Below are 15,504 nucleotides of genomic sequence, written 5' to 3'. Positions count from 1 at the left end.
TGTGCGTGCTGCAGCTGGCACCTGGTTTGGTTGTCCGCGGTCTCAGGTCGGGGCCCAGCGGTGCTTGCACTGGGGTCCCGGCCTGTGCTGTCCAGTGTGTCAGCCACTCGCCACATGTAGCTCTTTAAATGTGATGGAAACGGGAACTTTGGCTCCTCGGGCGCACTAGCCACGTCCCAGCCCTCAGTAGCCACGTGTGGCCCGTGCCTGCCGCATGGCAGCTCGGATTTGTACATTTCCGCCGTTGAGGGAAGTTCTGGTGTTCGGCGCTGGTCTACACAGTCTAGATGGCAGCCTGTGACTTTATTTTTAGCCTGTGTTCTGGTGGGTGTATTAAAGCAGCTCACACGGTGGTTGTGAAACAAGTGCGTCAGTCCCCAGGTGTGTGGAGCCGAGGGAAGCCTGTAGAAGGAGCCGTCCATGGGGCCTGCGGAGGGAGGGGAAACGAGGCGTGGGGGACAGGCCTGACCCGCTGTCTCCTCAGGGGCTGGGGGCGATGGCCGCCGTGCAGGGTGCTGAGAATGTCACGAGGTCCTGTGTGACACTGGGCTTGAGCACACATCTGGGTATCCCAGGATGTTCAGGACAGCGGAGATGGGGGAGCCTCCGAGTATCTGTTGTGCTTTCAGCCTGGGGACAGAGGACTTGGTGGGGACTCGGAGAGGGCAGTTGTGACCCTAGCTGTGACTCTGCTCTGCCTTTCCGGCCGGGCACCTGCGCGGCTGCTTTATTTCCCTGCAGCTTGGTTTCCTTATCCCCAAATGCCCACAGGAGGCGATGCGGATAGAAGGCTCGGCCTGGGGTGGCGGCTGCGTTCTCACTAGAGTTCATTAGGGGTCTCTTCCCTGCTTATCACTTGAAGGACTGAGCGAGTGAATGCATGGATGAAGGCTAGTAAACGCCGACCTGCCTTGGCCCGAGATGAGCGGCAGAACAGGGAAAACAGAGAAACAGGATTGACTCCGTCCTGAGGGGGGACCACCACACACTTCCTTGCCTTCCTGATGACTTGGTTACAAGCAGGCCCCCGGCGGGCTTTTCTGTGGTCCAGCTGGTTCTCTCCTCGGTGTTGGACTTCAGGGAACAGGAATTGTTCTGTGGCCCAGCTGGGCTTCATCTGTTGCCTTCCCTTGGGTGGGTTAGGAAACTTCTTGGATCTGAGGGAAGAAACCTTTTAAGTTCACCCCTTTGTAACAGTCAGGACCAGGGAGGGACTCTGCATGTGTCTTGTTCACCAGCCGCTCGTGTCCCTGATAAACCTCCCAGGCCTCACTGATTCCTCTGCAGCATCTGTCTGCCCTGGCTTCTGGAAGGTGTCATGTCCTTAGATACGTCACAGCTACAGAAAAGCTCATTTGGGGAAGTGGGGGAAAGGAGGACGTATTTATTCTTCGCAGGATTCATTGGGCTTCCTGAGTTTAGAAGCACCCCCCGTTGGACCGGCACTGTTGGGAAATCACACACTGTCTTTACAGGAACTCCCAGATTTCTGTGCTCGAGCCTTGCCAACCTGCCTTGCTTCTGCCCTTGGTGAGGTCATGGTCAGCCTGGCAGGGATGATTCAGTGTGAAGTGCAGGACACTTTGTGGGAGCAAGGAGTCTGTGGGGTCTTGTGAAACCCTTTCCTGCAAAGCAGTTGTTCAGCCACCAGCCACTTTCTACTAATAAATTAACTTCCCTTTGCTCAGGTGGGTATGAAATCTGTTCCACTGAAAAAATGTGAGTGGAATAACACAACAATTTAAATGATCTTATTCTGATTTCTACCTTGAATAGTGCACGTTCTAAAATGTTACTTATTTTGTTGGTAGACATTGACTCTTCGATGTTGCTAACATGAAATTATTTTACGCCTCCTGTAGTCTTCGTGTGTACACATATCTGACTAGATTGCCACATCAGCTAGTTCCTGTTTATGTTAAATGAGCTGCGTTTGTAACTGAGAGTTGTTTCAATTCCAGTTTTGCTGATTCTTTGTTGTGAATAGTTGCGGTTTCCTTCAGGATTCCTGTAAGGTTCTATACATGGAGGAATGATGAATCATCCGGATTTGCCAGTCGCCGTTTTGGGCTGGACAGCGGGCCAGTTTGCCTGTTCATTCCCCTTTGCTTCTAGCCAGAGGCTTTTCAAATCCAGGCTCGTGTACAGTGTTATAGGAAATAGTCAAATGTTTGTTGGTTTGGATTTAAGTCCTAATAGCCTTTAGGTTTCAGATTTGGGCATCAAAACACATTTCCTACCAGGAGGGGAGATACAGTGAAGGAACCAGGTTGAGAGGGTGCGGGCTCAGTGCCCCCATGTCCACGTCCTGCATAGGTGGAAGGGAGCCCAGCACGAGGAAGAAGGAAAGGGGGGGAGGGGCCAGGGAGACGAGGAAAGACACTTCCTGGATCAACCCTCACCCTAGCACCTGGCTGCGCACTTACTTTTAAGTCTTTGCCCTGGAATGAGCAGATTTCATTCCTCTTAGAAGTTCCTTTCAGAGCGGTTATTTTTAAAGCAGAAATCGAGTGGTAGCCACAGTTTGTGGGGGAGCACATGAATTATATTTCCTTAGGTGAGCCGCTAATTGCTGTAACAAACTTGGACTGGGTAATGGCTCAGACACAATGGACATTTGTTTCTAGCTCATGCCCTCCCGAGCTCTTGCCACCTCCTGGCCCTGTTGCTTTCCACACGACTCGAGGTCTGTATCAGACCAAGAATGGGAAGCTCCTGAAGGGCAGCCTGGGGCCTGTGGGCCAGGACGCTGCAGTGGCCCCATCACCGCCCCTGGCCGTTCATGGGTGGGAACGCAGTCCTGTGGTTACACCTACCTGGAGGGGAGGCTGGGAAGTGAGACTGGTGCTTGGGACCCTGAGCGGATGGGTGGGGTGACAAGCTGGGAGCACTGGCCATTTTGGGCGTTTTCTTTGATCTGCCTTCCCTCCCCTCTCAACTTCTTCCTGAGAATTAAATGAGTTGAATACTGTGGGGACAGAGCCAGGAGAGCAGTTTCCAGGCTCTCGGCCTCATGTGGAAAAAAGGCGCTGGCTCAGGTAGTAGATGGCCATCAACTGTGATTGGATGGCCATCAGCTGTGGCTAGTTGGCCGTCAGCTGTAACCAGTGAGCCATTGGCCACTAATATAACTGCCGTGGCTACGCTAGCAGGACATGGGGGCTAGCAAGAAGATGGGGGCTGAGCCTGCAAGCGGAGCAGTGAGGGTTGTGAACAGTGTGGCTCTTACTTCCTGTGTCTCCAACCCAGCCGCCAGCGAGAATATAGTGGTGTGACTCCCCTACCTATGGCTCCGTGGGTGTTCCTTTTTGGCCTCACCATGTCCTGCGTTATGTGGGGAGCGGGACCAGAGACCCTGCCGGCCGCCCTGCATGACAAATGCTTTGCATTCTCTTGCCTAAATGGTAGTTCTCCCCCCCAGCAGAGTAAACTCCAAACTCTTTGGCCTGGCGGTGTAAGGAGCATTCTGGATCCTGCCCCTGCCCCACTCTCAGGAGTCCAGCTCCCGTTCTGTGCTGCAGCCATAAAAACTGAACTCGTTACTGCGAGTTCTCTGAACCAGCCGTCTTATCTCTGCGCCGTTGCCCATTCTGCTTCCAGTGCCTGGCAAACTCCTGTTGTAGTTGAAGTGTCACCTCCTTGAGGAAGCCCTCTCTGATCACCCCACCCCTCCCAGCGCCCTCATTTGCCTGCCACAGTCCTGGGCTGCTTTTGAGACACTCACACCCTTCCCACCCTGTGGACACTGAGCTTTTGGAAGGCAGGGCCTGCGTCTTATTCATTCTTTGTTTTCCCAGCCAATGCAGACACTTAGTAGATGTTCGATAAATAATCTTAAGTGAATGAGGGGTAGACTGTAAATCTAAAAAACGTAATAAAGAGATCTGGTACACTTAACTTTGAAAATCTAAATATCTTCTTTTTCGATTATGTTATTATTAATCTTATTTTAGATGTTGGGAGAAGGCCCTCCGCAACCCTCCCACATCAGGTCCCACAGCTGTGTGGGTTTCAGATGGCACCTGTGGCAGCCACACCTCTGGTGTGTGCAAAGCTGGCACATTCTTCTGAGACATTTTTAAAAATGATAAACCTTTTTTATGTGCTTTCTTAAAGGTTCTCTTTATTTAAATTATGTACAGGAAAACTTTTGTGTTTATCATCCGATTTTTATCCTACTTTTACATCTACTTCTACATTTTCCTTCTTTCTCTATTTCCTTACAGACTGTCTATGAATTTAAAATATGAAAATGCATATTATTTCTACAGTGTGGAATCCTGCTTTTTTACTTATAGAAAACGTTTCCCCAAAATTAAAAATTTATATGCTTATTAATGTCTTTGTGATATTCCATCCTGTGAATCATTTACTTGTCAAACAATAAGGAAGTAGTTTTTCTTCCTGCTTTTTGATGATAACGTTACCTGTGTGCACGTCAGTGTGTGGTCCACATTTCAGGTGATTTCCGGGGGCAGAATTCCAGAACTGCCGCCTGCTTCTTGACCAGCCCTGGTCCCGACCCCGGGTCAGCTCTGACCTGCCCACTCCCGAGACGGCGGCTGTGAACCCCCAGGAGCCCTCTGACCTTGTGCGAGTTTACTGGTGGTGAAAACCCAGCCTCTGGTTGGTGAATGAGGACACTCTCAGCGAGGGCTGATGGACTGTTAGAGGTCGGCATCGCCCTGGCGTCAGGTTAAGCGGGGGCCGCTTTGTCCTCCAGGGCCTTCGGCTCCAAAGTGCAGAAATGCCTCTGGTTTTCTCCCCTCCTTCTGGGCCCGGCCCTGACCCCTCATTGCTGGTTCACACCTCCCTTCCTCCCCCCTTCTCGTCCGCTCCCCGTGTGCCCTAGTCCCCATGACTGCACGTCTTCATGGCCCAGCACAGCTGACACCTCTTCTGTGAAGCCTTCCCAGAATCCCAGGGCAGAGGCAGCCCCCTCCAGGCACGCTGCTCTGTTCCGCTCTCCTGCAGCCTTTAGTCTCGTTTAGTCTAGTTTCATTTTCTGTGTCTTGTTCTTCTTACTGTGAGCCCCTCAAGGGCAGAGCCTGGTCTCAGTCATCCCTGATCCCCAATATTGCCCAGCTCATGTTCTTGACTGGCCCTGGAACTTGGGCCTCCTGTCCACTTGTGCAGGGTGGCTCCTGCTCCTGGAGCCGCGTGTGAGAGCGACTTGTTTGAACCCCAGGGGCAGATCCTCTTTGCGCCCCTGGGCTGTGAGAGAAGACGGGTGTGCTGGATGGGGGCATGGCCAAGGCTTGCTGCAGTGGAGGGACGGGGCACCCTGGGTGAGCGAGCTCTGGCCTCCCGCTGGCCAAGGAATCTGCGCCCCCGGATCAATGGCAGCAGAGGAGGTTGGAAGACACTAGAAACGTTTACACTGTAAGGCAGGTGTTCACAGTTTTGTTTTGCGGTGGGGAGTGGAGTTGTTGGGATCGTTTAAAGCAAAACCTGAAAGATTATCATTCACTGTTCATGGCAACTGCTGGAAGGAGTTAATCTTCATATAGAGTAAAGCATCGGTTCAAGAAACCAGAGAGCACAGAGAGGGAAATCTTTATTAGTGAGGGAGCAAAGTTCCCAGCCTAGCTCCACTGAACAATTGTCCAGAAAACCGAAAGAAAAACTGATAACCAGGCCTCGCCGTCACAGATCACTTTTTACTGGGGTGAGACTTGGGCATTTGGGTTTTTTAAAAAGCTCCCTGGGTGATTGTAGCTTGCAGCCAGAATTGAGAACCACCAGTGGAAAGGATGAACTGAAGTCTAAATCCACGCCCTTCTGTTTACTGTGTGACCTAAAGGCGAGGAAAATCGTAGGTAGGCCCCCTGAGGACTGGGGACCTGAGTCTCTGGGCGTCAACGGTTGTGTTCCCTGTACTTGGCCTGGGACATAGTCAGTGCTCAGTACGCATGTGCTGAGTGAAAGAAATGACGTGTGAATAGGCTTAGGTGTAAATGAGATGAATAAAGTGCCCTAGTGTCACTTGTGAGCACACGTATCAGTCAGTAGTCGGCTCAGGCGTGTGGTACCTTGTGCAGCTGAGAAAGCCGAAAGGTGCGTTTCTTACCCGGAGTCGGGCAGCTGGTTCTGCAGCTGGGGTGGGAGCCCAGATCTGCCGACGCAGAATCCCACAAATAGACAGACTTTCCACCTTAGAGCTCAGCTCATTCCTTAAGGTTCCTGAAGTTGAAACAAGTCATTTCATCCCTTCCCAACTCTTCGTGAGCCCAGGCCCCTCCTGATCTGGGATGCTTCCACATGATTTTTACCTCGCAGCTCTTCTCCGTGGGCTTCACTTGGAGATGAAGAAAAAATCCATCTTCTTTTCTTCAGCACCGTCTGTATTCAGTGCCGGCGCCATTTTCGCCCTGCGTTCTCTCTCCTTGTAAAAACCCAAGCTGATGTTAGAGACTGCATCCCCGTTCAGTGTTTCCTTCTTGTACTTAAACGTTGGCGAGTGTGTGAAGGACACTTCAAGGAGCTTGGGACACACAGCATGGGGTCTTGTTTTGGACTCTGACTTATCAGTAGAGGCATACGGGCTGGAGTGCGTGTCAGGGTTAGTTAATGAATTACCTGTTAATGTAGCACTGCCCAGTGGCTTCATGCCAGGCCTCGGGGATACAAAGGCCAAGTACGATGCCCCCCTCCGCTTCCCTGAAATGTAGTGGGAGGTGATTCAGAACTAAAACACAAGTCCCCAGCTCCCTGGGAGCATAGAGGAGGGCCGAGGTGGGGGGGTCCCCCCCCCCGCCAGCAGGAAAGGCTCCCGAGGGGGTGGTCTGGGCTGAGCTAGCGTTTCCTGCAGTGTCCTGTGTAATGACGTGCACACACATGTCCCTGGGCCGTGTCGGGAGCCGTACCAGCACCCCTCAAGTCTCGCGCCCCAAGCAAGGGCAACTGCTCTTCTGACTTCTGGCCCCAGAGATTAGTTTTGCCTTTTTGTGAACTTTGGAGAAAGGGAGTCACGCAGCATATACCTTGGTGTCTGACTTACTTGGCTCACCGTTGAGTGGACCCCGGTTGCGACTGTATGGTGGCCGTCTTCATTTTCTTTCCTTCTGTGTAGTTTTCAGTCGCGCAAACGTCACTCTGTCTGTTCCGCTGGGTGGACATTTGATTCGTCCCGTTTGTGGCACTTCGGGAGCGTGACTGTTGTAACATTCTCGCGCGTGTCGTGCGGTGCACATATGACCAGGGGTGTGGACTTGCTGACACTGCTAAATGTTTTAACAAGGTGCCTGGGTCCGTTCGTGCTTCTGGGCCTCTCCATCCTCTTCACGCTGTGGCATTGTCAGTTTTTTGTCGTGGTTTTTCTTGCTGCCATTCTGGGGATAGGGCAGGGATGTTTGGCTTTTCTTTGCACTTCTGTGATGACTAATGGTGAGATGTACCTTTTCACGTTTTGTTGGCCCCTTGAAATCTTTTGTGAGGTGCCTATGTGGGGCTGTGTCTCAGATTTGTAGGCATACTTGATATTTTCAGGGTGAGAGTCCTATGTGAGATCTGTGTGTTGCAAACACCTTCTCTGCGCTATGGCTTTCCTTTTCCTTTCCGAAATGTTTTTGTTTTGTTTTGTTTTCTTCATGAACAGAAATTCTTAATTGTAATGAATTCTAGTTTACAGAATCTTTTCTTTTTATGGTTAGTGCCTTTTCTGTCCTATTTAAGAAATTCTGTTATCTTCTAGAACCTTTATTTTGCCATTACCAACTCGTCCATGATCCATCGGAATTAATTTTCTATATGGTGTGAGGTGGTGGTTCATTTACTGAACCTTTGAAATAAATCAGGTGACCATGTATTTCCTATCATCTATTTGTCCTTTTACTAATATCACTAATATTCTTTTAAAATAGGTCTTGATATCTGACAGAGTAAGGCCTCCTACTTTGTTCTTTAAGATTATTTTGGCTATTATAGGTCCTTTTTCATTTCCATATAAATTTGAAAATCAGATTGGCAATTACTACAAAAAATCTGTGGTTTTGTTTGGGATTACATTGAATCTGTTGATCATTTTTTACTCTATGAAGACTTCTGATCCCTGAATATGGTATGTTCTTCTATTTATGTAGGTTTTCTTTAATTTGTCCACAGTGTTTCATAGTTTTTATGTAAAAGTGTCATGATTCTATTATTGAATTTATTCCAAGATATTTGTTATTTTTGGATGGTTTTACAAATGCCATGTTAGAAATGCTTGTTGGAAATGCAGTTAATTTTTGTGTGTAGATCTTGAATCCTATGCACTTGCTAAATTCAGTTTCTCTAATAGTTTATTTGTGGATTCTTTTGGATTTTCTCTGTAGAAAATCCTGCTGTCTGTGGGTGAGTTTTGTTTCCAATTCTTACACTTTTCACTTAGTTTTCTTGCCTGTTGCACGATGAGGAACTCCCGTGCTGTGCTGAACTGAAGTGGCGCTGCCGGTGGAAATCCGTGTCTGCGTCCTGGCCTCCGTCTGGGAAAAAGCGCCCCCCGTTTCCCCGCTAAGTGTGATGTCTCCTGTGGGATGTCTGTTTATCAGATACCTTACTTTTTATTAAAAAACTTTTATCAGGTTAAGGAAGTTTCCTTTTATTCCTAGTTTTATGATTTTAAAAAAGATCGTGAATGTGATGAAAACAACATCAAATGCTTGTTTTCTGCATTTCTTGGTGGTTATGTGGGTTTTCTCCTTAACTTGTTTTTATGTGGTGAATAGCATTGTATTTTCCTCACATTAAGTGAGCTCACTTTGCATTCTTAGTATAATCCCAATTTGCTTGTGATGCATCGTCCTTTATATTTCATCATTGGAGTTGATTGCTAATGCTTTGTTTATGATTCGTAAGAGTATGGCCTGTAATTTTCCTTTCTTATACTGCCTGTCAGGTTTTGCTATCAGGATTATGCTGGCCTTATAAAATGGGTTGGTCCACTTTGTGTTTTCTCAGTAAGATTTTTCTCTGGTGGTTAAATGAACCTACCAATGTGTTAAAACTTATAGTACTGACCAAAAAAGGTCAGTTTTATTGTATATGAATTAAAAATAATAATAAGCCTTCACAGGGAATTTAACAAATGGATTCTCTCTCTCTCTCTCTCTCTCTCTCTCTCTCTCTCTCTGTCTCTGTCTCTGTCTCTCTCTCTCTCTTCCTGTACTTCATGCCAAATGAACCTCAAAAGGGTATAAAAAAGTCCTGGTTGGCTACGTTTTTTCTTGACGAATAAAGCCTATAAATGTATTTATTGAATGACCTAATAAATTCCCTCCAGAGTCGGGGAGGGGAAAGAATAAAAGTTTTGTTCTCTGAAAGTGTTTCTTAAATGTCTGGAAGAATTCACCAGTGAGGCCATCTGGACCTGAGTTTTCTTCATGAGTTTTTAAATTACAGATACTTTTGGAAATTTTTTTGCTGATATATAATCATAAAACATGAATATTGCAGGTTGAGGAATTTGAAGAGATTTGGGAACAGGAAGCTGCAGGGAGAACACAGGTTTCCTGAGAAAGAGGCGGGATGGGGCCGAAGCAGGGGGCGGGGCTTTGCCTGACTGGCTGCTCTGTGAATGATTGATTGCTCTGGCCTCACCCTGAGCTGCTGATGTGCAGGATCCAGAAACATGGATTTGACTCCTTGCGGAGGGCGGGCTTTGACCGGAAGTTTGAAGTAGGGTAGCAGGAATTTTAAGTGTGTAGTCAGAACAGTGCTTCTCTAACTGGAGCAAGCATCAATCAGAGCTACCGGGAGGGCTCATGAAGCCAGATTGCTGGGCTCCATCCCGGTTTCTGATTCAGGAGGTTTGGGTGAGGCTCAAGGATTTGGGTTTCCCACCAGATCCCAGGTGACGTTTCCTCTAGTCCAGAAACCCCCCTTTGGGATCCCTGGCGTTAGTTGCCCCACCCCCACTCCGCCCTAACACTCCGGTGCCATGTTGCCTCCCACATCTGATTGTCTCTATTTGTTTTCATTGCAAAAGTAATACATGCTCATTGGATTATTTTTTGAGCAATACAGAAATTTATAAAGTAAAACTCCCCTCTTTGCCCCTCGCCACCTTCTCTTGCGGGAGATGGCCACCTACTACTGACTGTCTCTAGTCCGACTTTTTGTGCACTTGGAAATAGACAAACACACGGACAGGTGGTTTTCTTCTTTTAAAGAGACTGTGGAGCTGGTTATTAGAGGACCCTGTAGGGCGTGTGAAGGGAGCGCTGTTTCACCAGTGGCTCATTGTTGACACGTGATCAAGTACATGAGGCCTGCCCCAGGATGGGTGGCCAGCCTGGAGTAACTTCTTGTGGGTTTAGAATAGACTGGTTTTCCTGACCTTGAAGTTGTCTTTGAAAAGCTTTTAATGGCACTTGAAGTCAGGGATGGGGAGAATCCCCTGGTGGTGTTTCCGATGCAGGTATTTGGCCCCGCAGTGAGGCGACCAGGCTGTGACTCACCTAAATACCTGAGCTCTTCCTCCCAAAGCACGGGTCTGGCACACAGAAGACGTGCTAGCTTGTTCCAAATGTCACTTCACCTTCCTTCCCGGACAGAAGTGTCTGTGGCTTTTTGTGGCTCGTTGGCCTCTCCTGGCATGGTGTGTGGCTCTGGGTCTCTGCAGGGTGCCCAGATGTGGCCCGGAGCTGTGCAGAGCCCCTGGAACCTGTGACACACACGGCTTCCCGGACTGCCCGCCCTCCCTCCTCCCTGTGACTAGTTAGGAGTCAGAGCCCTGCCCGCCCCGCTCCGCCCCTGCCTTTCCAGCTGGTCCACTCCTTCCTGCAAGCCTCAGCCTTCCAGACCGTGGGGAGCAAAACTCGGAAGGGCGTCCGTGGTGCTTCCCTGGGACGGTGGCTCCGGCTTGGCCGGAATGTGGCGAGAGGAGAGTCAGTGCTTCTGCGGCTGGCCTTGCAGAGCTGTGTGGTCACACTAGACGCCATGTCCTTCTCCTCCACGTTCCTGCTCATGGACAGGTCTGTGGTCACAGTTTGGACTTTCTTGCTTTTGTGATTGGAGACGTAACTGCAGCAAGGTTTTTACCGTGTATGGAGGTTTTAATATGATTTCGCGCGCCCCCTCCCCCACACACATTGGGCAGAGTTGTTTCCTTGAGTATTTATTTCTCTGGTTAAATGGGTGTGATGCTGTATCTCCACATGGACAGCTGTGCCCGGAGCTCTCGGGCCGGTGTGTGTTCACTGACTCTCCAGAGTTGACTGTTACCTCTGTTTTTAGGATTAGCTTTTGAGCAGCAGATGCTACTTGAGTAGCGTTTTCTAAAGGAGGAGAGACTCCACGTATTTCTGGCTCTTGGGTGTTTTTCATGGGGTGTGGACAGGAACGTTGGGCACAATGATTGACCGTAGTAATAACGCCGCAGTGTGTTTCTTACTCACTTCGTCTTTCCCGTGGGGTAGGCAGGATTTTATGACACAGGACATTGGCTTTGCAGAATGCCGTTTTGTTTTTCGCGTGTCTGTGACAGTTGAAGTGGGCTGGCCTTTTCCCCTTGCATCTCCAGAGCAGAGTTGGAGGGCCGTGGTAAATATACGTGGCAGTGCAGCGTGCTGGTGAGTGGGGGGTGGAGATCTAGAGAAAAATACCCATGAAATGGGCTTCAGAAGAATCAGTCAAGGTTTTTGCCTTCTCTACCCCGATGAGTCCCAGGGTTGACGTGTCCCTTCAGGACTACATTTGTTGATCTCACCGAGCCTGTCTCTGGTCTGTACAATAGTGACTGTAGTGCCTGCCTTGTAGGGTTCTGCGTCCGTCAGATACAGGTGAAGTGCCTGGTGCAGGAGGAGGCACCTGACGGGTGCTCTGTAAAAGGTAACTATGCTTCAGGAAATGGTAGAGAACATACCCATCTGTTCACGTGGGACCCGCGGGCTACGGGCTCCTGCTTGTTTCTGATTGCTTTGGGGTCAGAGCTTGTTAAGAGTCTGTTAGTGAGACAAAGGAGGGAAAAGCCAGCGACCCAGGGAATTGCTGACTATAAGCAGGAGCTCCACTGAGTATGTTGAGGGAGGAGGGCTTTGGAGGCTGCCGGACAAGTTTTGAGAAACCCCTGCTGAGAGTCCGTGGCTTGCGGAACCTGCTCCGCCAGCTCAGGCGATTGCGTCCTCCCATGGCCGCTGTCCTCTGCTTTTTGGGACACCCTCAGGTACGCGCGTCTCAGCCTTGGTTCTGTGGTGCTTAGCTGTGTGTCTCTGGGCAGGATTCCACAACCTCTCCGCGTCCTGGCTTCTTCTGGTATTAAATGGGCAGGAATAGTTTGCGTAATATTTATGAAAATCCCCCGAGAAAGCATGCATTAAATAGATTTGAATGTTTTCCTAAATGCCAGGAACTGTTCCAGACACAAGAGGCACCACAATAAACAGAAGAGCCCTCAACGTGTTAACAGGTTCTGCAATTTGAAGTGAGATGGTGTGTCACCAAACCAGTGTTACCACAGGCTGGTTGGCAAAACGAGTTAGGTTCCTGTGGCTTCCCATCAGGTTATAATGAGCGGCATTGTTGTTGGAGGGACCTGCTGTCTTCATCCTCATGGACTTGACACTCTGGTGACAGAGACAAGTCCCAAGTTGCGAATACCTGGGATGTATTTGGGTGCCTGCTCCCAGCACACAGCTGGTGCTTTGAGATGCACGAGCACAGGGACCCAGGTCCAGCACTTCGCAAGCTTTTTAAGTCATTCCCGGAGTCACCTCCTTTGGATTCCAGTGACATCTGAACGTTAGGTTGGTGAGGTATGGGGGTGAACGCAACAGCCTTAGCCCACGACACCCAGGAAGAAAGAGGATTGGTCCTTTGGCTGTACGCTCTCTTGTCAAAAAACGGAGGCACAAAACTTTGTATATCCTGTTTCCTCGAAAATAAGACCTAGCCGGACAATCAGCTCTTATGCGTCTTTTGGAGCAAAAATTAATATAAGACCTGGTGGTATATTATGTTGTGTTATGTTATGTTATGTTATGTTATGTTATGTTATGTTATACCCAGTGTTATAGTAAAATAAGACCGGATCTTATATTAATTTTTGCTCCAAAAGATGCGTTAGAGCTGCTTATCTGGCCAGGTCTTATTTTCAGGGAGACAGGGTAGAAGTCCTTACTGGCGTTTCAGCACCTGTAAGCATGTGGCAGCAGCTGCTTCCCTTGTCCCAGGTTTCAAAAGCCGACGAGACAGACTTATGACATTAATGACACCTGACCTTCAGGAGCCCTCACTTGTACCTAATCTTGTATTCATAGGTAAACAATTTTTTCCCTAAAGGGGATTCCCCAAGTGATAAGCTTCAAGGCCCTCCAAAACCGGTCTCTGCCCCTGCAGACGGGTGTGGGGAATGCTGAGGTCACAGGGGTAATGAAATGTGGGGCTCTGGGGGCCCAACCAGGGCCATTGCTCAGCTCTGGCTTATGGCCGTGCAGGAACAGAGGCCAGGGTTGCCAGGGGGAGCCCGAAAGCCAGGGTTTTCTGTGATTTCTCAGTAATTAAAAGCGTTGATAAATATTTCAAACTGAAAAACACTGTAGACAGAAAACAGGCTATCCGCTGTGGCCCCTGCACACCCCTCTACCCTGTTGACTAGAGTATTATCTCACTTCTTCTTCTCACAATGGCCCCGGGAAGAAGTTCGCATCACCCCGTTTACAGATGAGGAACAGAAGGCCCAGTTGTTCCCCACTGGGAGATGCAGAGCCAGAAGTGGAACGGCCGGCGGGCCCTCTGTGGCGGCCTGTGCTTTACTTGTCAGCCAGAAACAGGTGATGCCAGGTCACCTCCCAACTTGAGGTTTTCTGGGAACAGACAAGTACCCACGCTGCCCGTGCTAGGGACGCTGGGGTTTAGGTTTGGGGGCCTGTCACCAGGCAGGCTGTGGTTCTGTTTGCCAGAACGAGGGCAGCAGGGCAGCTGTGGCCTCGTGGTCAGCTTTGCCTTTTCCCAGTTCTTTTCTGTTCCTCCTCATCCTCGCAGCTGTGCTGTCTCGCAGGGAAAGTTTGGGAGTGAAACAGGCCCTGTTGGCCCTGCTTGAAGCACAGTGCTGGCTGTGCCCCTCTGCAGGGTGGCAGCCCTCCCATCTCCATTTGTGTTGGCAGGGTCTGCAGAGACGTGCCAGGTCCTGGGGAACGCACTCCATGTGGTCAGCAGCTCTGGGCGGGGGGGGGGGGGGGGGGGGAGAGGCCTGCAACGGCCGGGGTTGAGGCCTCAGGACTGACCGGGAGCTCACCGAACTAGGTCTAAGCTATTGTTCTTGGGGCGCTGTCACTAGTTGCAAACTGCCTCCCACATGATGGGCAGCTGCTCGCTCAGCAGAGCTAGTGAGTGAGTGGGAAGCACCCAGGCTGAGGGTCCGCTGCCTTCACAGGTGGTATCTTCATAAGTGACGCCTTCACAGGTGACGCCTTCACAGCTGGTACCTTCACAGGTGATGCCTTCACAGGTGGTATCTTTGCCGGTGGTACTTTCACAGGTGACACCTTCTCAGGTGATGCCTTCACAGGTGACACCTTCACAGGTGGTGTCTTCTCAGGTGATGCCTTCACAGGTGACGCCTTCACAGGTAGTACCTCCACAGGTGTGGCTCTCTGCACAGCGTCCTGCTCAGCAGTCCTCTTAGGATTCATTGTTGGGATGCACACAGCACAGTGAAAGGAAAGATGCTGGTGACTGAGAGCGTGGAGGAGGCTGAGGGAAGGAAAGTGTGGGCCCGAATCTGGGCAAACTCATACTCACCTGTGCTTGGTGGGGACCCGGATTCTAATAGTCCGTTTTGTCCCAGTGAAAGGTGTCCGTGACTGCTCCTGCTCCTAATTCTGAGGACACTGGTTACTTGTGACAGGGCATGCCACGATGTACCCGTGAGCTTCTGGCTTCACAGGAGCGCTGCCAGGAGAAGCTAACATGCCATTATTTAACATTGTCCTTGGTGTTGGCGTAAGAAATGTCCAAACCTGTAGAGAATTTTTATGAGTTTATTTGAGCCCAAACTGACCATGTGATAGGGGAGCAAGATCTCAAATGCTCCGGAGAATAAGTTTTGCAGCTTCTTTTTTAGGGAGGAAGGAGGAAGGTGACCTGGAGGTGGGAAAGCAAGTTGGGGATTGGATTATAGGAAAGTTAACAGATCGTGTGCTCTGCTCAGGGTGGTTATGGGTTATTTCAAAGGTGGGAGACCCAGATGCGCAGAAACAACAGACAGGGCAGCTCACGGCCAAGATAAGCCTTTCACTGGAGACGTTCGAGGCTGGGGTTTGACGACCCGCCACGACCTGCCATTTAGGGGTTTATGATCCTGTCACCCGTGAGGTCAGTTTCAGTCACTGGTTTGTCAGATTTGTTACAGACATTGATGTCCTGTATCTGTTCCTCTGAGTTGTTACCTATTGAGGTGAGAAGAACGATTGCAAGCCCTTGGATAAGGTGAAGCCCCAGTGCCCTTTTCCTGCCCAAGGTTCTCTTGCCTCCCTCAGGCTGTTAGGGTTGGGCTTTTCCCTTACAGTTGGGTGTGGCTTAACC

The 15,504-nt window shown here is 49.9% G+C and overlaps 1 protein-coding gene across 5 annotated transcripts in view; it reads left to right on the top strand.

Moving 5' to 3' along the window:
• The window catches only part of TBC1D14 (TBC1 domain family member 14), a 94,848-nt gene that overhangs the window by 22,764 nt on the left and 56,580 nt on the right, over positions 1 to 15,504 (top strand). Inside the window, exon 1 of one of the 5 annotated variants that reach the window (XM_019748199.2) lies at positions 10,781 to 10,955. The exons of the other annotated variants lie outside the window; for them this stretch is intronic. Coding sequence (XP_019603758.2) covers positions 10,921 to 10,955 — 35 coding nt within the window. The 5' untranslated portion in view covers positions 10,781 to 10,920. Of the gene's footprint in view, positions 1 to 10,780; positions 10,956 to 15,504 lie in introns of those variants that run through there. 5 annotated transcript variants of the gene reach the window in all.

Source organism: Rhinolophus sinicus, linkage group LG02 (assembly GCF_036562045.2).
Source record: "Rhinolophus sinicus isolate RSC01 linkage group LG02, ASM3656204v1, whole genome shotgun sequence".
Classification (NCBI taxonomy): Eukaryota; Metazoa; Chordata; class Mammalia; order Chiroptera; family Rhinolophidae; genus Rhinolophus; species Rhinolophus sinicus.
The sequence above is the reverse complement of the archived record's forward strand: the minus strand, read 5'-3'. Positions and strand labels throughout refer to the sequence as shown.